We start from the raw sequence: 25,836 nt of genomic DNA on the forward strand, positions 1-25,836 counted from the left end.
GGAAAATATTTTATCTCTTTTTAACAAAACCACATGATTATTATCATACTTAACTAAAAAAAAATAAGTCCTTTATATCCAGTCTATATTCATATTGCCCAATATTGGAAAAAAAATCCTGTTTTGATTTGTTCAAATCGGAATCCAAACAAGGTCTACAATATTACATTAAAGTGAATCTTTTAAGTTTCTTTTAACCTACTACAATTTCCTGTCCTATTTTTTTCTTGTCATTATTTATTGAAGAGACTAGGTCTTGTAGAATTTTCCATATTTTGAATTTAGTTGATTGCATCTTTGTGGTCTTTTTTTACATTTTTTTCTGGCCCTTATATTTCCTATAACCTCGCAGTTAGATCTAGAGGACTGATTAGGTTCAGTTCTCTTTTAGGGGAATACTATTCATATTATTAGATGTACTTCCTACTAGCTTCTAGTAGGAGGCTTTGTCCCACTTTCAGTAATGTTAAAATTGATCAGTGGGTTTAGGTGTTGCCAGCCTAACCTATCAGGTATAAAGTTCTCTATCAGTCTTTTATCTAATGGTTTTTAACAGTCAAGGCTCATCATTTATTATTATGGATTATAATTTGGTGACTTTATATATCTGTCCTGCATTTTTCTTCCAAACTGGAATTCTTGCAAAGAACGTGTCCTTGTAAACTCTCTGGATACAACTACAATAACATTGGTGGAGGAAAGGGAAGGAAAAAAATGCCTGATTCTTCTGTTTACTAGATTTTAGAATATTAAGTTGAAACCGTAGCAATCATGGAGGTGATCAGTGTTATTTTATTTGAACTCTTGCATTTTCTTTTCTTTTCTTTTTTTTTTTTTAAAGACAAGTCTGGATCTGTTACCCAGTCTGGAGCGCAGTGGAGCTCTCAGCTCACTGCAGCCTCAGCCTCCTGAGTAGCTAGGACTACCGGCACATGGTGCTGCGCCTGGTGGCTAATTTTTGTATTTTTCTTGTAGAGATAGTGTTTCACCACATTGCTCAGGCTGATCTCAGCCTCCTGGGCTCAAGCAATCATTCGCTTGCCTCAGCTTCCCAAAGTGCTGGGATTACAGGTGTGAGGCCACCACACCCAGCCTTGAATTTTTATAATGTTTGTGTTTCAATCTGCTATTCTCTTTGATGCCCAAGTTGTTCATCTTTGATCAGTGGGAAACCGTTAAACTGACTTCTACATCCTTTGAGACAACCTAATCTTTGATAGCTTTTTTGCTTTCTGACACAGTAAGATGTTCCCCTTTCACCTTGTATTTTTCTGCCAAGACTTGGAATCACCATTTCTCCAAGGAGCGTGGTTTCCTTCAGATACCTTCTTTAAACATTGTATTTGTTTCTTCACAAATAGTTTTCTGTTGATGTTTCTTTGGAACACTGTTGATCAAGCTGCATTCCTAGAATTTCTTTGCATGTTTCGTAGAGTTGGCTCTTCAGCATGTCAGTAATTTTACTGTATTATAAAAAGCAAAATATTTGAGGTATAGATCCTGGAAACGCCAGTCATCAAAATTTAATTAAATTACTCTTTTCATGTGAGATGTATTACATGCAAAATATACTTTGGCACTCTAGCATAGTGTCTTTCAATCTCTTTGGATTGATGCTTATGCTAAAAAAATACATTTTAAATCATGACTGAGTGCACAGTTATTTAAGCAGATAGATTTTATGAAGTAATTATTAACCCTTACTATTTACAATGTAATTATCAGGCATTTTCTTATTCTGTTGCTTTCAGTTTTTTTAATGCTGTTTGTAAATCATTAAATTGATTTCATGACCCATGAATCAGTCCCAGTCCACATTCTGAAAAACAGTCATAGAAGATGTCTTTCCAATATAAATGTCATTTAAAAGGAGGCAAGAGACCTTCCATTTTCTTCTCTTAGATCTTAGACCATCTTTAAAACTTTTCTGCATTAATATTATATCAAGGATTTGCTGGAAGGTACTTTAATTCAGTCATTAGGTGGTGGAATTAATTCTTTTTGATTATTAGATAAACAATTCTATTTCTAGGTTTAAACAGGTTTTAGTGCAGAAAGAGACCTTAGAGATAATTACCCAGTTCAATAATTTTTACATTTTTTAAGTAGCAAAACTCCTATTTTAAAAATGACAGGACCAGTAGTGTCTCTTATCCAACTGCACTATATGATAGAAAAGTTACATTTTTTCCCTTACTTTCTCATATGAAAGGCAAAGATGTTCATATATAATCATTTCTTTTTAGAAAGCTTTTCAGAAACATTTCTGGAGTTTCATGCACCTTTACAGCATGTAAAAACAGTGAATGTACTTCCTAAATAGTTTAAAACTTCATTGTATGGCCACGAATACTCAATTTTTAATTTCTGTAATTTATTACTTCTGTCACCCAAGAGAGATTAATTTACTCTCTGAGTTTTTGTTTTTCCTTCTGTAATAATAATAAATAATAATATCTCAACTCCATAGGATAATTATGAGATTTAATAAGATAATTCATGGATTTGGTTTATAAAGGAAGCATTTTGTAGTAAGCTCTGTTACCATTATGGTTACTATTTTTACTGTCCCCAGACCAGTGCTTTTTCTAGGCCTTTTTTTTTTTTTAAACTCACGGTAAAACTTCACGGTTTAGAAACTTGACATAGGATTATAAAATGTAGCCACATGTTTTCATTTAAACTATGTTTATAATTTTATAGGAGATCATTTAAATGATGTTAGAAACTATATTTAAGGCCCGGGGCGGTGGCTCATACCTGTAATCCCAACACTTTGGGAGGCTGAGGCAGGCAGATTGCCCCGGAGTTCGTGACCAGTCTGGGCACCAGGGTGAAACCCTTCTCTAGTAAAAATACAAAAAACCAGCCCAGGTCTAGTCCCAACTACCCAGGAGGCTGAAGTAGGAGGATCACCCGAGCCTGGGAGGTTGAGGCTACAGTGAGCTGTGTGATCATGCCACGAGAGAGAGACAGAGAGAGACAGAGAGAGAGAGAGAAAAGAAAACCATATTTAATCTATATTTCTTTTTGAAGCCTAGAGGAATTTTTGAGAATAAATTTTTTGTGCATTAAGTTCTTTTTACTAGACAGGCATATTTATCTCGGAGTATCTATTTTCCTGTTCAGAATTTTTCATTCTATTTGGTTTATTTTTGAATCCAAACACTAATTTTCTTTATGAACATTTCCCCCTTGAAACTTGCATGCCATTTGTTTATTTGATACCATTAAAGTTGGTTAAAAGATAAAATAAAACCTTTTACAGCATTTCACAAATCATGGCCTTCTAATACCAGCATTCTGTTGATACTGTAGTATGACCCTAGAGTCTGCTAGGTGAACTCATAGCCCAGGACTACTCTTACCTGATGCTTCCTTAACTGGACCACTTCAGCACCGTGGTAGGAGTTTAAAATTCAGAATGCGTAAGGAGATCATCTTGTGTAGTTAAGTGATCTAGGTCAGTGCGAAGATTTCTAATACAGATTTTAGTCTTTAACCAAAATGGACACATATAAAATGATAAAATTTTCCCTAGTAATATGACATGTGACCAAATATAGCTGTTCTTCCTGACAAGAGTGCATTTTTTAGACTACCATTTAAAGCAGCCATTTTTTTTTCATAACATTCCCCTTCCTCCAAAAAAATGTTGTAACAATTGGCCTATTTGATAGAAAAAAAATGTAGCTGATTAAACTTTTGGGAACTCAATATTAGGGTTGGCTAAAAGGAATGAGTGTAATGTTTTAGAAAGAAAATGTTATCCTGACAAGAATGTTTTAAAAGTGAGGTCACTGTTGGTTTTGGAAGCACTGGCATTGTAGTTAGTCATGTTTTAAAAATGAAGCAACTTGGAATACCGTAAAGTATTGTTTGATCTGAAAGAAGACAGTGAACATTTTTGGTAATTTTTAGTATGCTCCCTGATAAGATTCATTTATTCATTTTATTGTGGACTTTAGCTTACTAAAATTCCTTTAGCCAGACTTTCCCAGTGCATCTAATAGCTGAATTAACTATTTTATGCTCCTTGATAACTATTTAGTACCTTATTCTTTAACTATACATCATTCTAAACAATCATCTTGTGAAAACTGGTAAACTTCAGAGTGATTATTTACTTGACAAAAGATGTGTTGTTTCTTAAAAATAAGCCACTAATACTACATTTTAAATATGATTAAACTTATGAAACATGTATCCTAACACTTGTTCAGAATACATGGATTATTTATGTTTTGAGGAACGAGACTTAAAGATTTGGTGATGTGACAGATAATACAGTTTGTAAACGTAACTAAGGAGTTACTCAACTATTGTACATAATTAATTAAATCATTGTAGAAATGATTATCCAGCAGTCATGTCATTTGTTAAATTCAAAGGTTAATAGATCCCTGCACTCAAAATTCTTCCAGTTTAGTAAAACGTCGTCACTATTTGTTTTAAAAGAAAAAGTATCTTAAACTATTTCTTAATGAGTTATAAAGCCAATATGATACACTGGGGCTCTCTTTCCAGTATACCTCTTGCTAGCTACAGGCAAGTCAGTTACCTTCTCTGAACATCAGTTTCTTCATCTGAAAATGTGGAACAAAATATCTGCCCTGCCTATCTCTAGTAGTTTTTTTGAACCTTAAAAAAGATGTTGCTTGTCAAAGTGCCTTAAACTGCACATAGAGATGAAGTATGACAATGCTTTGCATGCAGTTGATTCCTAGGGGTGGTTTTCATCCTGTTACCACTTAACCACATTAATCATTTTGTTAGAAAAATAATAGGCCCAGTGCATTCACTCATGCCTGTAATCTCAGCAATTTGGGAAGCTGAGGTGGGTGGATCACCTGAGGTCAGGAGTTCGAGACCAGCCTGGCCAACGTGGTGAAACTCTGTCTCTACTAGAAAAAAAAATACAAAAAATTAACCAGGCATGGTGGCGAGCACCTGTAATCCCAGCTACTTGGGAGGCTGATGCAGGAGAATCACTTGAACCCAGGAGGTGGAGGTTGCAGTGAGCCGAGATCGTGCCATTGCACTGCAGCCTGGGCAACAAGAGCGAGACTCCGTCTCAAAATACAAAAAGAAAAAAAGAATAATAGAAACTTGGAAATAGAACCTAGAAGGAAAAAAAGTTAGTCATAGTTTACTCTAAACCAAATACTTCTTATCAGTTTGAGCTGATATTTTACTTTCAGGTTTTTAAATGTCTAGCTTTTGGGGATATTTACATAATAATTATACTGCACATTCAACTTTCTTCAGAATTTATTCCAGTCTTTTTACATAATTATTTTGATGGCCACATTATCTGTTATTTGGCTATATCATAGTTTAACTGTTTTTAGAGGAGGCTATCAATAATTTTTTTCATGTTGTTATGTGTCACTCATTGGAAATAGAGGTAAATGTCTTACATATTAACCTTAAAGTAGTTAAAAGATGTCTCAGTCACAATCATTTCTTAAGGCCCAAGAAAAAAATTTAAACATATAGTTTGGTTATCACATAATTTTAGTCAATTCTGCCACACAAATTGCCTTCTAAACATGCCATCTCTTCAGTGCACCCAGTACAGATGCAGTGAATAACATAGTTCCTTCCTGTGCACACTAGTAGCAGTGTTTAACATTCTACAGTATATTGAAATGACTCTTCCTAACGTGAAGACTACTCCAATTTTTTTAGTGGTCAATGAGAATAAATTACAGTGTTGGTCCTCAAAATAAAACCCAAAAGTGTCTTCATTCTCTTTCTTTCTGTATCCTACCATTTCAGATATTTTTCTTGATAGATTTAACATACATGTGTTAAGAATAATACAAGTATTAGCCCATGTAATACCTTGACCTCTGGGTTTCATGACCTTGCCCCAGTAATTTTGTCCTCTTTCAATTTCAGCCATCTACCTCGTGATTGCATTCTAGATCTTGTCATTACTAGTAATTGCATGTCCTCTGTAATCTTTGTAGTAGGTATCCCACTCTCTCCACCATCTCCCACATTTCCAGGTTCTTCCCTTCAGTACTCTGACTCCAGCTTAGAATACATAATTTACTGTTTTATCCTTTCCTAGCATCTCTGTTGTCATACTTTCCTTGGAAAAACTCCAACCTTGGTTAACTCCTACTTTGAGCTCCTTTGCACTCGTACTCTTGAGGAATAGATGAAGAAGCAAGAGAAAAACACAGTTATACTTCCTGGTCTTACTTGAGATACATAATCCCTAACCTTAAGTGGGTTCTCAGTATGACTGAGCAATTCTGTTTCTACAGTCTTCTACTTTACCTCTCTTCAAGGTAAGTATTTCACATGTCTTCTCTCTAACCGCCAATATCTTCTCTCTGCCCCTTATTCATAGCTGATGACTTTGTTTCATACATCATTGATACTACTGAAGTAATTGGGAGAGAACTTAAATATGCTCCATCCTCCAAATCTGCCAGCCTACCCACATCTGCCTCAGCGTTTGCTGTTTCCTTTCTTGTGACCTGCCTTCACTTCATCTAAGGCCTGTCTACTCGTGCACTAGATCCCATCTTCTCACTCACAGTAGGCTCCTGTATGTTTCCTCCCCTTTTGTACAGCATCATTTCTGTATACTTATAAACATGCTGAAATACTTTCAATTTCTTAACTATCCTTCTTGGAAAATAATTTTTTATATTCCTATCTCCACTTCCTCTTCTGCCATTCTCTGTTGAACCATTTCATTTGGCTTACCTCATGTTACCTCCATCCCGTCCTACAGAAACTACTCTTGTCAGGGTCAACAGTGATCTAATGTTGCAACATTTGATTGTCAGTTTCCTGGACCTTTTGGTATTAACACAATTGATCACTCTCCTTGAAATACTATTTTTATATGCCGTCTAGAATGACACTTTCTTGATTTTTCTTCGACCTCAGTAACCATTTATTCATTGCCTGTCTCCTTTGTTCATTGCTCTTCATTTAATGGAGTGCTCATGTCCCAGTATTTGGTCCTTGGATTTCACCTAACTAACTTTCATTAAATTTCATGTATATACTGATAACTCCCAAATTTATATCTCCAATACCTATTCCTCTTCTAACTCCAGACTCATATATCCAGTTGCCTGGCTGCATCTAGATACTGAAAACAATCTCAAATAATGATCTAGATATCAAAAACAGTCTCAAACGTACTTGCCCCAAACTGAATTCTTACCTCCTGTATCTGTTTCTCTCTCAGTCAGCCTCATTTCAGTTAATAACAATTCCATTTTTCTGGTTGCTTGGACCAGAAGCCTTGGAGATGTCTTTAATTCTTTCCTTGCTTTCACATCCTCTCTTTGCACTGAAACTTAGAGAATGTATCAGGAATCTGAACCACTTCTCACCACCCCACCACCACCATTCTGTTCCAGGCCTGCAACAGCTCTTGCCTGGTCAGTTTCAGTAGCCTTTTAGTCGATGTCTCCATTTTTCACTCCTGGCCTCTGTAGTCTGTTCTCCACACAGCAGCCAGAGGGATCATTTAATTTTGATACAAGTCAGATCATGGTACATGACTCTGCTGGGAACCTACCATTTGCTGCACATTTCACTCCAAATCCACTGTTCCTTACCATGCCCCACCAGGACTGTGGTATTGACTGTCTGTCTGCCCCCTACTTACCTTTTGGACATCTCAAATCACTCTGCCTCCTTCACTACTCCAGTCACACTGTACTCCTTGTTTGTCAAACACACCTAGCATGTACTCACCTTAGCCTTTATATGTATTGTCCTCTACCTGAAATACTCTTCCTTCTGTTCTTCTTATGGCTCCTTTCTTCCTTACAGATTTTCACTCAAGTGTTACTTTTGCAGATAGGCCTTCTTTTCCTTGGGCCATCTGAAATAGCAGTCTCCCCTCACCTTAATCCCTTCTCCATACTTTACTTAGCTTCATGGGCCTGATATATATTTTTCTATCTATTTTTCTTCCTGTATAAGACAGGAAAAGTAGATAAATATATAAATGTATGTTTACATATTTGTACATTCTCCTCCCCCATTTCGTTGATTATTGTAGTTTTAACACCGGGAACAGTGCCTGGCAAATGCAGGCAAACCCCACTTAATGTCAATAATCTTTTCTTGAAAACAACATATTCTGCCCTAAAGTGCTCACAGTGAGTCTACTTCCCATTATTTTAAGTGGGAAACATTATAATGTGTTATCAATTTAAAACTCCTGTTTAGTTTTCTAAAATATAGTTCCATAAAACTCATTTATCAGGGACAAATTATTATGTTGGGATAATGCTTAACATATTGAACCCTGATAACCAAACAACTAATATGAACGTTAGTGGGCAGTTCGTGTGTAATCACATTTGCTCTTCCATTGTAGTTGCTGTTCTCAATTACTTAGATTGCTTTTTATTTATTTATTTTTGAGACAGGATCTCTTTCTGTCACTCAGGCTGTGGTGCAGTGGCACGATCTTGGCTCACTGCAGACTCCACCTCCCGGGTTCAAGCGATTCTCCTGCCTCAACCTCCCAAAGTTCTGGGATTATAGGCGTGAGCCACCATGCCCAGCCTACTTTGGTTCTTTCTCCACAGTTTTAATACTTCAACTTTTTTGGGATTCATTTTGTGAACAATAGGGGAAAATAAAAGCTTACTGTGAAAGACACTGTAGAAACTTGTTCAGAATAAGTGAATAATAGCAGAGAATGGCCACTTGTCCCTCTCTTAGTTCTAGCAGCAGTAAAGATTTGTTGATACATAGTGAACTTTTGAAAAGCCTAAGTGTGAGTCTGACATTATACCAGTTCAGAACTGTAACTCAAAAATATACTCATGCATTATTTTGTTTAAAATGTTATGTTGAAATATGGAGACAGAAACATAAATTTTCTTATATAAACATTGACCGAAAACACTGGGTATAGAGAGTTATCTTTGGTCTGTAATGACTATATAGTAAAAGCCAAGAGGCATTCTCCCAGGGAGTAGTATTTTATGGAGTATGCTGTTATTTATTGAAGTGCATGCATACATTGTAAGTGTATGCATATTTTTTCTTTGTAATACAGAGATCTTATTAAAGATTTAGTAAGAAACAAAGGAGGTTTATGAAACCTAACACCTAGCACAATTAATATAAATTCCCATCAGACACCACAGTCTTCTATATCTCTCTTTGTCTCTCTCTTTTAATATACTCATTGATGTTTTGAGATTTTACTGATTTGAAAAATAAAATAAAATCAAGAAAATCATGAAAAAAATTAGGATTACTAGCATACAAAATACAGTTGTTGCTGGGCACGGTGGCTCACTCCTGTAATCCCAGCACTTTGGGAGGCCAAGGTGGGCGGATCACGAGGTCAGGAGATCAAGACCATTCTGGCTAACATGGTGAAACCCCATCTCTACTAAAAATACGAAAAATTAGGCAGGTGTGGTGGCAGGTGCCTGTAGTCCCAGCTACTCAGGAAGCTGAGGCAGAAGAATGGCATGAACCTGGGAGGTGGAGCTTGCAGTGAGCCAAGATCGCGCCACTGCACTCCAGCCTGGGTGACACAGCGAGACTCCGTCTCAAAAAAAAGAAAAAAAAAAGAAAATACAGTTGTTACTGAACATAAATTCACTTTTTATCACCACGAAGTGCCAGAGTATGAAATTCATCATGAGAAATTCTAGGTGTTTTGGTAAGAGTGCTATTTTAACATAAGTACCACAAAGGGAACTATAATGGAAAAAAATGGAATGAGTGTAATGAAGTCCTCCATGTCCTCACACTATAGATAAAACCCTCAAATCTCTGATGTAGATAACCAGAAGAAGGAGATTCATTCTGTGAAAAATAAACAAAGCTGGATGCTAATTAAAGTGGTAAGGACAGATTTGAATCAGTAATATGCTATTACAGTAAGAAGAGTCACACATGAACTGCACTCAACTTTGATTTGTGTAGAGGCGACTGGGCATTTTAAAGGGAGAATGAGGAAATTGGGAGAGGTTGAGTCAGGCCCAGAGTTAGCTAAGTGAAAAGTTCCAGATAGTGGGAAGGGGGATTGGTCCATGTGGAACCCACCTGGGTGTTCTAGCTGGTATTTATCAAAATTAGTCTCCTCCCCTCCCACAGAGACTGAAAGACAAAGGCACTGTTTTCAGCTCTTGGCTGGAACAAACAATAAGTTCTTTTGTCAGCCTTGAGTTTTCTCAGGCAGGCACTTTAAGAAGACATCTTAGGGATGCAACTTTGAGCTGCAAAAAACAATGCTAGTGTTTGTTCAGGTCCTTAGAGGGCCAGGTTGAGGCCTAGTTGAGAAAAGGACTCAGAGGAGTGTGGCTGGAGTTTGGTCAAGAAGACAGCCTTTGTCCCTGGGAAATTAATGTAAATCAGACCCTATCATTCCACTTTTTATCAACTTTCCTGCTAAGAATTAAATCCACCCCTCTTCCAGGGCTCACAGAGCCTCCAGGTGAGCTCATCACTCCCTGTATTTCCAGCCTTGCATTGCACCATGCTTGCTGCTTGCCTGTTGTGCACCAGCCACACTGGTTTTCCTTCAGCCCTCCCTTTGCACATACTCACTCTGCTTGGAATATTTTCCTGCATTCTTTGCTTGGCTAGATTCTTTTATGACTGGATAACTGTTACCTCCTCAGAAAATCCTTCCCCAGTTCACCTACCTACCACAGGTCCTCAGTTTTCTCATCTCCTTTGTTTCTTTCATAGAAAAAGTTGCATTCCAACTTGTAAATGCTGGTATTTGGTTTATTCCTATGCCTACCTTTTTTTTCATTCTGGCTGCATCAGAATGTAATGCTGGATCTTGTTTACCATTGAATGCCCATCACCTAGCATTGGACTTGGCACATTTTAAGTGTTCAGTAAATATTTATTAAATGAATGGGGACCCCGATGACTCACGCCTGTAATCCCAGCACTTGGGAGGCTGAGGTGGGCAGATCACGAGGTCAGGAGATCAAGACCATCCTGGCTAACAGGGTGAAACCCAGTCTCTACTAAAAATACAAAAAATTAGCCGGGCATGGTGGCGGGCGCCTGTAGTCCCAGCTACTTGGGAGGCTGAGGCAGGAGAATGGCGTGAACCCGGGAGGCGGAGCTTGCAGTGAGTCAAAAAAAAAAAAAAATGAACGGGGACCCTTCAGAGAAACATTTGTGTGAATTAAAACAAATAATTTGCAGGTTTTTATTGACAAAATATAGAGATAAACTTGCTAAATCAATAACTTGTATCATCAAAAAATGTCATCTGTACTATCTAAATTTTTTTTGTGGTAAAGCATTCTTGAGTATACATTCAGAGGCATTAAGTATATTCACATTGTACAACCATCACCGCCCTCCATCTCCAGAAGTTTTTCATCTGCTCATGCTGAAATTCTGCACCTACCCTACACTAATTTCCTTATTCTTTCCTCCTGGCAGCCACCATTCTAGATTCCATCTCTATGAATTTCACTACGCTAGGTACCTCCTATAAGTGAAATCATATAGTGTTTGTCCTTCTGTGACTGGCTTATTTGACTTAGCGTAATGTCTTCAAGATTCATCCATGTTGTAGTATGTCAGAATTTTCTTCTTTTTTAAGGCTGAATAATATTCCATTATGTATATGTATGTGTATATACACACACACAAACACACACCCCACATTTTGCTGATCCCTTCATCCCTGGATAGACACTTGGATTTCTTCTACCTTTAGGCTATTGTGAATAATGTTGCTGTGAACATGGGTGTATAAATATCTGAGTCTCTGCTCTCAGTTCTTTTGGGTGTATATCAGAGTAGAATTGCTGGATCAGTAATTTTATTTCTTATTTTTTGAGGAACCACCAAAATGTTTTCCACGGAGGTTGTATCATTTTACATTCCCACCAGCAATGTACAAAGGTTCTAGTTTATCCACATACCAGCTAACGTGTTGCTGGTTTTTTCTGTCTGTTTTACTAATCTTAATGAATATGAAGTGATATCTCATTGTGGTTTTGATTTCCGTTTCCCCAGTGACTAATGATACTGAGCATCTTTTTATGTTTTGTTGATCATTTGTCAACAAAAGAGAAATAGATATTTCTGTCTTTAGAGAAATGTAGTGCATCAGAATGTAATGCTGGATCCTGTTCTCTCTTTGAGGAAAGGTCTATTCAAGTCCTTTGCTTATCTTTAAATCAGGTTATTATTTGTTGTTGAACATACAAATATTTTGTGTAGTAGTAGAAATACAAAAATACTTAAAACATGTCTTCTTTCTTACTATTAGTGGTGTAAAGTATAATTTGCTAGCTCACACTACCCTAACCTTGGAAAGTGCTGAGGATAGTTTCAAGACCCATAATCTGTCTATTAATGGAAATGGTAAGTATAGTATATATTTTACTTATTACATATATTCTGCCTATATTTCTAATTATAGTATGTTCCCCTCAAGTGAATATCGGCTTAAATAATGGAGACATGAGTGATTCTGTTGGTGCTTTCAAATATATATGCCCTTCTTCCCCAAAGGAGAAAAGTTTATTTTCCTTTCTCTACGCTGAGATTTGTTTGCAAGGCTTAGTGGGAAAAGAAAGGTCTCGGGTATGCTCAATCCTTGTTTTTGACTTGGAATTTATGACTTCACCACTTTCTAGCTGGAAATTAAATACCTGACTTATTTTGAAATTTGAAATCAAGGAAGCCAGCCTTTCTGTTAGTAGGAAGCAGAGAATGTAAGAAAGAGAAAGTAGGGTTCCTTAACCTTTTTCTCTTTGGATGGTAGTGGTAGTTATAGTTTAAATAAATAAAGATATAGGAAACTGAAGAAGGGGGTTAGGTCATTAAGAAGATTGGTAAAACTTAGCATGAGCACTTGCCACTCTCCCAGGTTATTTTACTCGTGATGAAAAATATGGAGCAGTGCTGGTAAGGCAGTTTGGAAATATGATTTGGGTTATTGACTTTTGTTCATTTTCTCCAAGCAAATAAATAAAAATATGTGGTAAATGTCCTAATTATACTTACTGTTGTAAGGATTATGGCTCTGTACTGATAAGGTTGATAATGTTATACCAATATTTTTTTGTTTCACAATGAGAAATTATGTTAAAAATATGGAAAAGTTCATGAAATGTAAATATATAGTTTAAAAAATAATTAGGAAGCTAGGTGTGGTGGCTCTTGCCTGTAATCCCAGTTCTTTGGGAGGATGAGATGGGAGGATCACTTGAGCCAAGGAGTTTGAGACCTGCCTGGGTAACACAGTGAGACCCTATCTCTACAAAAATAAAAAAAAAATTAGCTGGCCATGGTCATGCGTGCATGTAATCCCAGCTACTCAGGATACTGAGGTAGGAGGATTGCCTGACCCCTGAAGTTCAAGGCTGCAGCAAGGTATGATTGTGCCACTGTTCTCCAGCCTGGGCTACAGAGCAAGACCCTATCTCAAGAAATAGAACATATCAAGAAACAGAACATTACTACCACTCCTTTCCCTCAGTTACCCTAGGTGTACATATGTCTCCATTTTTATGGTATATACTTTCTTGTTTTTCTTTATGGTTTTATTAATACCATCTTTGTGTGCTTCCCTAAATAATATAATTTTGCCTAATTTGAACTTTGGTATGGAATCATGTTGTCTTGGTAATTTGCTTTTGGTTCATCATTCAGTATGTATGCTTTTCATTACTTATAGTATCTCATTGTATGATAATAAGTATTTATCTCTTAGACTGATTTAATTATTTTTAATAGTTACAGGGTTCTTCACTTTTCTATTTCTTGGGTCAGTTTCAATAAGTTATGTTTTTATAGATACCTACCCATTTGATCTAAACTTTGAGATTTATAGGCATTAAATTTTCTATAATGTCCTTATATCTATTAATTTTCTGCAGCCTCTGTAACGTTGTTCCCTCTTTTCTATTCCTGATACTTGCTTTCTGTACCATCTCTGTTTTTTAATTCTCATTCTTGTAACAGATTAGTCAGTTTTATTCACCAATGTGTTCCATATTTGTTAATTATTTGTTAGGAGTAATGATTGTAGTCTATATACTCTATATTACTACAAGAGGTGTGATAAAATCTCATTCTGTGATTGTGGATTTTTTTACCCATAGTTACATCTATTTTTGCTGTATATAATTTGAACCTTTGTTATTTGATTCATGTAACTGTTTAATTCTATTTTCTTCTTTTACCTCAAACTCTACTTATTTTTATGTTACAAACATGCCTCTTCAAACAGCATTATATTGGATTTTAATTTTTCTCTAATTTGACATTCTTTTTTTACTGAAGCTTTTAGTCCTTTTGTATTTAATATCAAATAGCTGTATATTTGGGTTTAAGTCCATGATAACCTATGTTTTCTATTTGTCTCCCCTATTCCATGGTTATTTTTTTCTTGCCTTTTAAGGCAATTTTTCCTTGTTTGAATTAAAGTTATACATCCTTTTTCTGATTTTCTAGAATTTACCCCTAAAAATTTTATTAATCGTACTTATTAAAAACTAAACTTAATAGATAGTTTTGTGCTTTTCTCAGACAATACAAGGACTTTAGAACAGTTAAACTCTTTTCCCTAACCTATGTGCTATTGTTATATATTGTAATTCTTTTTTTTTTTTTTAGCAAGATATTTTATAGATTTAATACTTAGATTTACCTACATGTTTCTATGACTACTTGTATCTTATGCCTTGCATCCGGGATACTTTTCCTTCTGCTTGAAGTATAAGCCCTAGAATTTCTTTTAGTGTGTTATGCTGATATCAAACTTCTTGCTCTTTTTGTTTATCTGGAGGAGGCTTTATTTTGCCTCATTATTGAAGATGTTTCTTAATTCTGCATTTTTAATTTTGTCTTGTTGAATATCGAAGATATAATTCCAATATTTTTGGCTTCTATTATTTTATTACAAATATTGTAAATAATTTGCCAGTGTGTCACCACTATGAGTGTAATCTTTTTATTCCTTTTTGCCTTTGGTTTTCTAAAATTTTACCGTGGTATAATTAGGTGTAGAGTTTATTTATGCTGCTTGGAGTTTGTTGAGCTTCTTTACGTTGTTGGTATGTTTCATCAGTTTGGACAAAATCTCACTTAACTATTTGAAACTGCCTCTGCTGTTGTGTAGCTTTAGTCCTTTTTGCATGCCTGGTAAACCTATGTTAGTCTTTTTCATTGTATCCTTCATGTTTCTTACTCTTTATGATGTACTTTTCAACTAACTTACAGATATTTAGGACATAAGCTATTCATAAATCTGAGATTGCCTATATAAACAAGTTTGCCTTCAAACTTTTAAATTTATAAATCACAAAGTTAATTTCAGATGTATTACTGAAATACATGCTTTTACAGAATTTCTATTTCATTTGCTGCCTGTTTTAGGAAAGATAACTTTTGTTTATTTGTGTTTGCATTTTGGAATAGTATGTATTATGCTTGTGCATTCATTTTTCCCAGATTAAGCCCCTTATTTCTAAAATATAGCAGCTTTAAAAATGTATTAATGAAAATGATTTGAATAGTCTCAGAACATTGTCGTGTGCTATTCTATAGTAGAATCTTGGGCAGGTAAGTTTAAAACTTTTTGGTTTTACTACAAACCTTTGCTGCCTTGCATGTATATATTAACTATTTTTACAAAAAAAAAATTCTGGGGTAATTAAAACTTTTGGGTAAATAATAGTTACGGCCAGTAGCTAGCCATTTTGTGGGCACTACCAACAGGGCACAGCGAAAACTTTAAAAATCATTTTTTATGTGGTCCAGTGTGAACTAAGGGCCATATGTTGGGTTTTTATTTATACTCTGATGCCTAGAATCATTTAATGCTTTCCTCCATATAGATAGGTAGTACACAGGTAGGTATCTTCATTAAAGGAGTATCTTAATGTTTTTTTGAAAGAACTTTTTTAAACAATGTCAGAGTTACAGAAAAGTTGCAAGTTGAATGTCAAGTTTTTTTTTTTTTTTTTTTTTTTTAAATTAGAGATGGGTATCGGTATATTACCCAGTCTGGCCTCAAACTCCTGGGTGCAAGCACTCCTCCCAGCTTGGCCTCCTGAGTAGCTGGGACTACAGGCACACATTACCATACTCAGCTTGAATGTCAAGATCTTTTTTTTTCTCAAAAAAAATATGAGAGCAAGTTGCTTACATGATAGTCTGTATCCCAAAATGCATTAATACGTATTTGCTACTATCAGGACATTCAGCTACATCACCATCACTCTCAAAGTCAAGAAATGAATACTAATACATTACCACCATATAATCCTCGGAGTCCATTCAAGATGTTGCCCATCGTCCCAATAATGTTCTTTATGGCAGAGGGATACAGTGCAGAATCATATATTTCATTTAATTATCATGCTTTTAAATTTTCCTTCAATCTGGACTAGTTCTTCATTCATTGGGCTCTAAGATCGATGTCAGGCTCCTCTTCCCAGGCATACCTCTTTAACTCTGCTTGCTCAAGACAGTCCCAAATCTAGGCTGCGCCCCAGTGTTATCACCCTCTCAGCCCCTTCAGCTGCTGATACCTCCTGCAGGCAGCTCCTGCTATTCACCATTCTCACTCTGCCTGTCTCCATCATCCCTTTCTTTTCTTTTCTTTTCTTTTTTTTTTTTTTGAGACGGAGTCTTGCTCTGTTGCCCAGGCTGGAGTGCAGTGGTGGGATCTCAGCTCACTGCAAACTCCGCCTCCCGGGTTTACACCATTCTCCTGCCTCAGCCTCCCGAGTAGCTGGCACTACAGATGCCCGCCACCTCGCCCGGCTAGTTTTTTGTATTTTTTAGTAGAGACGGGGTTTCACCGTGTTAGCCAGGATGGTGTCGATCTCCTGACCTCGTGATCCGCCCGTCTCGGCCTCCCAAAGTGCTGGGATTACAGGCTTGAGCCACCGCACCCAGACTCCATTATCCCTTTCTAGCACACCACAGCTCCTTCTCCAGTCTTGGCACAGATGTTTATGTTGGGGTCTCTCCCTAATGGCTTATGACTGAATTGTTCAGCAAGAGAAGGGGAGGAGGAGGGGTCAAAAATGTTGATTAAGTTATCTTAAGTTCTCTAAAATAATGTTTTTTGTTTTTGTTTTGCTTTGTTTTTGAGATGGAGTCTTGCTCTATTGCCCAGGCTGGAGTGCAGTGGCACAGTCTGAGCTTACTGCAACCTCTGCCTCCTGGGCTCAAGCGATTCTTCTGCCTCAGCCTCCCAAGCAGCTGGGACTACAAGCATGCACCACCATGCCCAGCTAATTTTTGTATTTTTAGTAGAGATGGGGTTTCACCATATTGGCCAGGCTGATCTCACTCCTGACCTCAAGTGATCCGCCTTGCCTTGGCCTCGCAAAGTGAAATAATGTTTCATTCGGAGGATCACCTTTCTAATTATTATAATGAAAATTAGAGCAAAAATTAGAATTTGACAAACATAAATTACTTTATCAGAATGTTTTTATATTAAATGAGATCACATTCTCTGAACAACTTTCATTGAATAATTAAAATCAAACAAGAGACTAAAGAGTTCATATTTATTCAGATGGTAGCATGCTGTAAACTATCAGTTAGAATGTTATCCTGTCCTTTCTATTCTCGTATTTGATTTTCTCACTAAATATGGCACTGGTATTTGGGTAGGATGAATCTTTACATAAAAGTAATTATAAAATATGTTCTGTACAAAGCAAAACAAAATTGTAAAAAGAGAAAAATCAAAATGTATGATGACCTTAAATAAACTTATATTTATAACTTGATTTTTTTTTCTTTCTCCTTTAAATAGAGGAGTCTTCATTTTGGCTTCCCCTATATGGCAACATGTGCTGCCGACTAGTTGCCCAGCCAGCTTGTATGGCTGAGGATGCATTTGCAGGATTTCTTAATCAGCAGGTTAGAGGACTTTAAATATCCTACAACAATTGTAGCTCTACTTTAAATCTTAATATACTGGCAGTTGTTTCACCTTCTGATACTGAGAAATATTTTTTAAGTCTTTTTTTAAATGTCAATTTTCTAAATGTTACCAGATATAAATGGTAGGGGATGTGGGGTGAAAAGAATGACAAAGCAGGGAGGGATCTACTGCATTGTTGATGGCTAAGGTGCTACCTCTCCATGCTCCTCTGCTTCATTAATAGCAGCAACAGGATAATCAGCAACAGAGGGCTCCTTGTGGAAACTGATGAGGTCTGCTCAACACCTTTCGCATAAAGGTCTTTCTGGCAGACAGCGTTTGGCACGGTTTAGGACTCTGAGCTTCCAGAGCTGCCTCTGTGCCACCTACTCCTGATTTATTTATAACCATAGTTATTTATATTCAGTAAATAATTAATTGTGAACTTCAATGAATCAATAGCTTTTTCTAAAAGATTCCATTAGGAGGAAAGAAAATTTGCATTCTAACAGGGTAGTTGACATTTTCCGATGCTCTGAGAACAGTAAGGGAAAATAATATTTTGAATACATAGAATTGTTTTTATAATTTTCCTGAGTCATTTGATGAATTGCCATAGAATTCTAAGCACTAATTTTTAATCAACTAGATTTTCTAAAACACCATTGATCTATGGTTTTATGTGTGTAAAAGTTAGGTGGTGGATTGTTGCCTCCATTTCATTTAATGCCTTTAAGAATTCCAAACTTTTCTTCTCTGATATTAACATACTCTTGGATTTGGGGCAATTAACCTTTTGTATATCAAATTAATGGATAATTCTATCACATTTTAAAAATTCTAAATAATTTAACTTTGATAAGTATTTTGATGAATTTAAAGTGATAACTTAAAATTGATAATCTCTTGATTTTTTTTTTTTTTCCAGCAAATGGTAAAAGGTCTGATTAGTTGGAGAAGGCTGTATTGTGTTTTGCGAGGAGGTAAACTCTATTGTTTTTACAGTCCAGAGGAAATTGAAGCTAAAGTGGAACCAGCTTTGGTAGTACCCATTAACAAGGTAAAGGAAATGCTATTTTTAGAAAAAAAGATACATCTTAGGAAGTTTGTTTTTGTATGTGCAGTTTACATTGTTGTTGTCTTATAAATAAAAGAGAAGCAGTGGTAAAAACAGATTACTTCATAAATATGATTTAATCTGTTTCTTTTTTTCTGTTAGAGCTTATCTGTTATAAGAAAATGTATATTTCCTAAGAAAACATAGTAATGGACATCTATACCAGTAAATAGGTTTTAAAGCAGAGAATGTAACTCCGCATTAACGGTATATTTAAATTTTTTATGAATTTATTTAAGAGATTAAACATAAATTGTTTAATTGTTTAAGCTCATGTTATAGTGATGCTTTTTCTAGTTAGTATTCAAATGAAGCCATAAAAAGACATTCTTGACTATACTTCCTGATTTCTTATGGGATTGATGGGCAGTTGTCCCATCTTCTGTCAGAATAGAAAAGCCTGCCAGTCCATTTAGAATAGTTGAGTGCTTATACTGCATTTAAAAAGTAGTACCACACCACCTAGAGAATTTGTCAAGTATATATATAGTGGTTTGATACAAAGGAGACTATTGAAATCTAGCTACAGTTTTTTCATCTAGAATCCTATAGGACAACTTTTCAGTATAACGCAGACTTAGTTTCTTCTACTTCACGGTCTTAAATTTAGCTTTGTCTATTATTCAAGTCTAGCGTTGATTAGAGGATTTTTCTTTCCTCATTTTTTAGAGCATTCGTACTCTAGAATAATTGCATTTCTAGACCGAAATATCATGGTTTTTGCCTGTAGGCTGCCCCTAATTGTTTCTAGTTGTTCTACTTTGCTTGTCTTTGGCGTGAAGTGTGTGATAAAACATGAGGCATCACATTTGTTCTCCTTATCTTTGAAATTATCCTTTAAAGAAGAATGTAAAGTTGTATGTCCTTTTATGTAATAGCTGTATTCCTGAACAGCCGTGGGTACCAGTCTACTAATCTATAAAGACTTGAGTTTAGTTTCATGATCTTTTCCAATAATAACATTTTTGTCTATTTCTATTCTGCTTTTAGAAATTACATTGCTTTTTACCTACAGGAAGTCTTTTAGTGAGACCTTTTATTATATAAATTCACCTAATTTAACTGTTTTGTTTAAACTGTTTTGTTTTGACAAAACAAATAAGGACATAATACCTCAGTATTATAATGAATCTATTTTGGCTTAGAAAATTAGGTTTTTGAAATATATAATTTTATTAATGAAAAATTGACCTGCTTTTTTCATTACTTGCCAACTTTTTATTTTGTTTGGTTTGTGCAGAGTTGTCTTTCCTGCCAGTTTTTCACACTTTAGTCTTTTGAAAATTTCATATGGAAAAACTGAAACAGAATAATGAACACCTGTATACCATTCATCTAGACACTTCAGCTGTTGTTAACATTTTGCCACATTTGTTTTCTCTCTAGTTAAAATTTTTTTCGGAACCATTTTAAAATCAGTTGCAAATAACAACATTTCTTCTCTGAATATGTTAGCATATTTCTCCTAAAACCAAGGACACTTTTTCATAGCCATAATAGTATTGTGATGCTCAAAAAGTTTATTGTTGATACTTATTAACTAATATACAAAAGAAATTGCTCTAATTGTCCCCACAATATCCTTTCTAATTTTTCTTTATTGTTTGATCCAGGACCTCATCAAGGATCATGTACTGCATCTGGTCAGCATTTCCTTGGATTCCTTTCATTTAAATTGTGCCCTTCACCTTCTGCCTTTATTTATTTATGCCTTTCATTACACTGACTTTTTTTAAAAGTCCAGGCCAGTTTTCTTCTTAGAATTTCTCCAAATCTATATGTAACTAATTATTTCACTAGATTCAGCTTAAATAATTTTGTTAAAAGTTCTATGTATATGATTATGTCTGATTTGGCTTTTACTAAATAGCTGAGGAGTAAAAATGAAATCCTAGTTTTTTTCTTATATTTTATACCATATAATATTCAGTCATAAAATAAATTAAAATGTAATCTAAACAAATGATATTTTTAAAGTCATTTGTTTTATTTGAAGACAGTCTTGAAGGAATTCAACTCGCCTTATCTCAGCCCTTTAAGATAGGCAAAGCAGGTATGGCAACCCTGTTTTATAGGTACAGTATTTGTTTTACAAGTGAAGAAATAGACTTAGAGATCAGATAGGACTTTCCAACTAGTAAGGAAGATTATATGGCTCACCCTTTTCCTAATGAGTAGGAAAAAATAGATAAAAATTCATGGACTGTTTTTGCTATTTCCTCATAGGCATACTGCTAGACTAGATTTGGAAGGCAGAATTAGACTTTTTCCTCTCTTCATATCACTGTAAATCAATTTTGAAAGTTAAAAAGTAGTTGTAAAATGAGGTTCTGAGCACGAAGCCACAGTAGACTTATAGGCGATTGCTTAGACATGTGTGGAAACTTTATGATTTAAATTTAAGAGAACATTTATAATAAAACTGTGTTATTGTAATCAGTGTGTCTGTATTTTCAGTCTGATGACAAGGATCTAATTCCAGAAAAGTGGTGACAATGTTTATATGGCCTGACTGAATTGACCTTTTTTAATTGATTTACTTTTCCTTGTGGTAATAAAGGCTGATGGCCAGGTGACTAATGAGATTTTGTAGTCAATCAGTGCCATTGTTAAGATGACTGAAATCAGCAGACTTACAAATTCCAGTGTTTCTTCCACAATTGGCCATTACATATCACAGGAAAATTATTAATTTAGTAATTTGTATAGATTTAGCCTTGTACTTAAAGACAATGTGAGCTACATTTGACCTTGAGGACTGGTGACTCAATTATCTCTTCCATTGTATATAACTTGTATCTAAAGTACAAAAGAGCATTTTAAAATTAGAACATGAAATAAGAGTTAATGTTGGAAAGATATATTTATTATTATTATAGATTATAAACAAATATAATTTAGTTGTTAATCTCAAAGATAAAACTGATGACAAAGTATTCTGTTTTCCTTCTTTGCAATATTGCCATCTTAATTTTCTCCAGTGTTGGTTTCCTGTGTTTTTCTCTTTAGAAGCTTTTTTCTCTTTGTAGTTCTTACTTCTACCTCAGGCTTCCTTTGAATTTTTCCATTCACCTGAAAACTTCCCATTTAATAGTGAATTCACTGATATTCTTATTCAAAAAATCAAGCAGTATTCCAGTCAAGAAGTATGTTTGTTACTTCCTAAAACATGACTGTTATGTAATTATTTTTCCTTTTAAAGTAATTTTTGTTTTTGCTCAACTTACAAAATGATTCAAATGTACAGAAAAGTTGAAGAAAAAAAACTATACTGATGGCCCATATACATACCACCTAGACTCAGCAGTTAACATTTTGTCATATTTACATTATCTCTTTGATTAAATCTATATTTTTTGATGACCCATTTGAACTTAAGACTTTGATATCATGATACTTCATTCCTGAATACTTCAACATATAACTCCTATTAATAAAAATAGGGGCCTTTCATATATATACATAATCGTAATACCATTGTCACAGTTAAAAAAATTAAAAATAATTTTCTTATGTCACCTAATATTCAGTCCATATTCAGATTTCCCTGTTTTCCCAAAATGGCCTTTTAGCTCAGGTCTTCAGTCCAGGATTATTCAGGGATTATGCATCCTCTGCAGTTCTTCTGATTTGTAAATGAGGTCTGGAGGCTTGATTGTATTTATGTAGAACATTTTTATTAGAAGATTTTATGGTTGATGACAGACAAGTACTTTATAGAGCCTCCCGTTAGGAGACTCATGATGTCAGGTTGTCGCCACTGCTGGTGATGCCCTCTCTCCAACATAAAGTAATCTTCCCTCTTTACAACTAGCAAGTAGTCAGTGAGGAGACACTTTAGCACTGTGTGACTGTCTTGGTTTCCTAACAGTCTTTCACATAATGGTTTTAGCCACCTGTGATTGTCTTTGCCTAAATCAGTTATTACACAGGAGATTCTGGGTGATTTTCTCATACTACTTTCCTTCTACATATGTCCTTCCTTTTGGCATTCTTTTCGTGAAGAAGTTTTTCTTATAAACTGGGGGTGAATTACAGTCTCTTGTGAAAAGGCAGGATAAATACTTGATATATTAATTGCCAATTTTCAGGGTAAGAAGTTGGTCTCATGTATTGGTGTTGCACTGGTATTGGTAATACATATTGGAGCTGATATTATCTCTCCAGGGGTAGCAGGTGAGTGTTATCTTCCTCCCTGCCCTACCTTCACTGTCTCATATAGTGATAAATTCATAGGTGTTTAATCTATTCAATGTTTTAAATTACTTGGTTTTTAATTTCTAAGGTAGATGTTTTGATTGTTTTTCTTACCTTGCAGATTTGTAAGGGAGACATGCTATTAGCATTTTCTTTTTGGTTTTTTGTTTGTTTGTTTGAGACAGGGTCTGGCCCTGTCACTCAGGCTGGAGTGCAATGGTGCCATCACAGCTCACTGCAGCCTGCACCTCCCAGACACAAGGGATCCTCCCTCCTTAACCTCCCTAGTAGCTGGGACTACAGGTACATGCCACCACACCTAGCTAATTTTTATATTTTTTGTAAAGACAGGGTTTCACCATGTTACCCAGACTGGTCTCAAACTCCTGGGCTCAAGCAATCTGCCTGCCTCAGCCTCCCAAAGTGCTGGGATTACAAGTATGAGCCACCACACCCAGCTTTTTAGTATATTCTTTTTTTTTTTTTTTTTTAACTATTTATTTATTTATTTTTGAGATGGAGTCTTGCTCTGTCGCCCAGGCTGGATTGCAGTGGCACGATCTTGGCTCACTGCAACCTCCGTCTCCTGGGTTCAAGCTATTGTCCTGCCTCAGCCTCCCGAGTAGCTGGGATTATAGGCACCCACCAACGTGCTCAGCTAATTTTTGAAGTTTTCTGTGTACCCTGTTGGTAGTGCCTACAAAATGGATAGCTACTGACCTGTAACTATTATTTACCTAAAAGTTTTAATTACCCCAGTATTTTTTTTTTTTAAAGTAGAGATGGAGTTTCACCATGTTGCCCAGGGTGGTCTTGAACAATGTATTCTAAAATAAAGGATAAAAACCAGTTTGGTATTTTCTGATACAGCAGGTAAGGATCAAATAAAACTTTTAAGAATAGTGTTTCTCAGCTGGGCGCGGTAGCTCACGCCTGTAATCCCAGCACTTTGGGAGGCCAACATGGGCGGATCACGAGATCAGGAGATCGAGACCATCGTGGCCAACAGGATGAAACCCCATCTCTACTAAAAATACAAAAAATTAGGCATGTTGGCACACACCTGTAGTCCCAGTTACTTGGGAGGCGGAGGCAGGAGACTCTCTTGAACTTGGGAGGCAGAGGTTGCAGTGAACTGAAATCATACCACTGCACTCCAGCCTGGGCAACAGAGTAAGACTCCGTCTCAAGAAAAAAGAATAGTGTTTCTCTTTTAGTTTTTAGTATATTTCTAATGGTTGGTCTCTAAGATCTTTAAGCTTAATAATGTTAAACATTAAATACAAATCAGAGTTTTTTTGTCCTTTGGTTGTCTTCTTTTCTCATGAAAATAATTTTCCTTAATGCTACTTTAAAAATTGTTTGAAAACATAAATTTCACGGTTGCTAAGGTATATAAGTAATAGTTCTGTTATTTAGATCACAGGATCTGTTCTCAAGCTATAATTCTTGTCCTTCTAAATGGCATTTCCTGTAAGGCTAAGTTAGTTCATTAATTTTCATAGGGAGCCGTCTGTGGAAATAGTCACATTAAGGGAAGAAAAGCCTAAAAGCTTTTCCCCTCCTATTTTCAATCCAAATTTGAAAGGGTGATTTACTTCAAAGCGATTGCTTCAAATTCAGAAAACTTCACAAGAATGTTCTTGAGCAAGACATTCTCAATAACAGGTACTTAACTGAATTTCCTACACATTATAGAAAGCATTTTGTTAACCAAAGCTTTATCTATTGTCAATAGGGTGAGGAGTGTGATGGTTAAAAAAAAAAAGTGTGAGTCTTTGAGATCAAGCCTTTTCTTTTCTTGTTTTAAATATTATATACATCATTCATTTTAATAAAATCTGTACTAAACAAGTCAATAACACTACTTACTGTAGTAGACCTTGGTTAAATTGTTTTGAAAATACTTTTTAACTATTATATTTATCATAGACCCTAGAAAGCAAAATTATTATGAAGCACATGGGATTTTAATCCAGTTATGTTAGTTTCCTTAATATCTAATCATATCAACTATTCAGATTTTTAAAAGTAAATATAACAAAATTAATTTTTCAAACATTTTCCTGTTGGAGTTTACATCTGATTTAATTAATATAAATTTAAAATAATTATATTAAACTGATACTAATCATACTTCATGGCTGGTTTAACTTATAGCTATGGATTACATATTTCAAACATTCCTTGTCATATATGTGAAGGTATCCTTTTTTGTCAGTAGAGTGTATATAAAGTCTAAAACTTGTTCTTAGCACCAACATTTTGTCTTCATTCCTGATTAACAGGACTTCAGATGAAGCACTTTTCAAATAACTCATTTGTCTTTACAGCATGTTTGTAAGGAAGATGTGAAATATTATCTGCATTACAGACAAGAAAGAGGCATTAATAATAGACTGACTTTGGTTTTTGTGTTTGTATTTTATTTTTTAATTGTTTGCTTTGGAAAAAAATTCAAGGTAATTTATACATAGAATAGTATAGATGAACCCATTTGTACTCTCACACATTGCCCCCACATTACATATATTTTGAAGCAAATCCTAGAGACCATATCATTTTGCTTGTAAATATTCCAGTTATCACCCTTAAGAAAATTTATGCTTTTATATATAAGTTGTCATATGTA

The 25,836-nt window shown here is 35.3% G+C and overlaps 2 protein-coding genes across 3 annotated transcripts in view; one reads left to right on the forward strand and one right to left on the reverse strand.

The window, feature by feature from the left end:
• NRBF2 (nuclear receptor binding factor 2) overlaps window positions 1-25,836 on the reverse strand; it is a 1,206,382-nt gene that overhangs the window by 934,068 nt on the left and 246,478 nt on the right. The gene's annotated exons all lie outside the window — the stretch shown is intronic.
• The window catches only part of RTKN2 (rhotekin 2), a 79,698-nt gene that overhangs the window by 40,240 nt on the left and 13,622 nt on the right, over window positions 1-25,836 (forward strand). For both annotated transcript variants that reach the window (XM_050803041.1, XM_050803042.1), the window contains 3 exons: window positions 12,263-12,357; window positions 17,780-17,886; window positions 18,819-18,950. In XM_050803041.1, the coding sequence (XP_050658998.1) occupies window positions 12,263-12,357; window positions 17,780-17,886; window positions 18,819-18,950 (334 nt within the window). The remainder of the gene's footprint in view (window positions 1-12,262; window positions 12,358-17,779; window positions 17,887-18,818; window positions 18,951-25,836) is intronic.

Source organism: Macaca thibetana, chromosome 9 (assembly GCF_024542745.1).
Source record: "Macaca thibetana thibetana isolate TM-01 chromosome 9, ASM2454274v1, whole genome shotgun sequence".
NCBI classification, from domain to species: Eukaryota; Metazoa; Chordata; class Mammalia; order Primates; family Cercopithecidae; genus Macaca; species Macaca thibetana.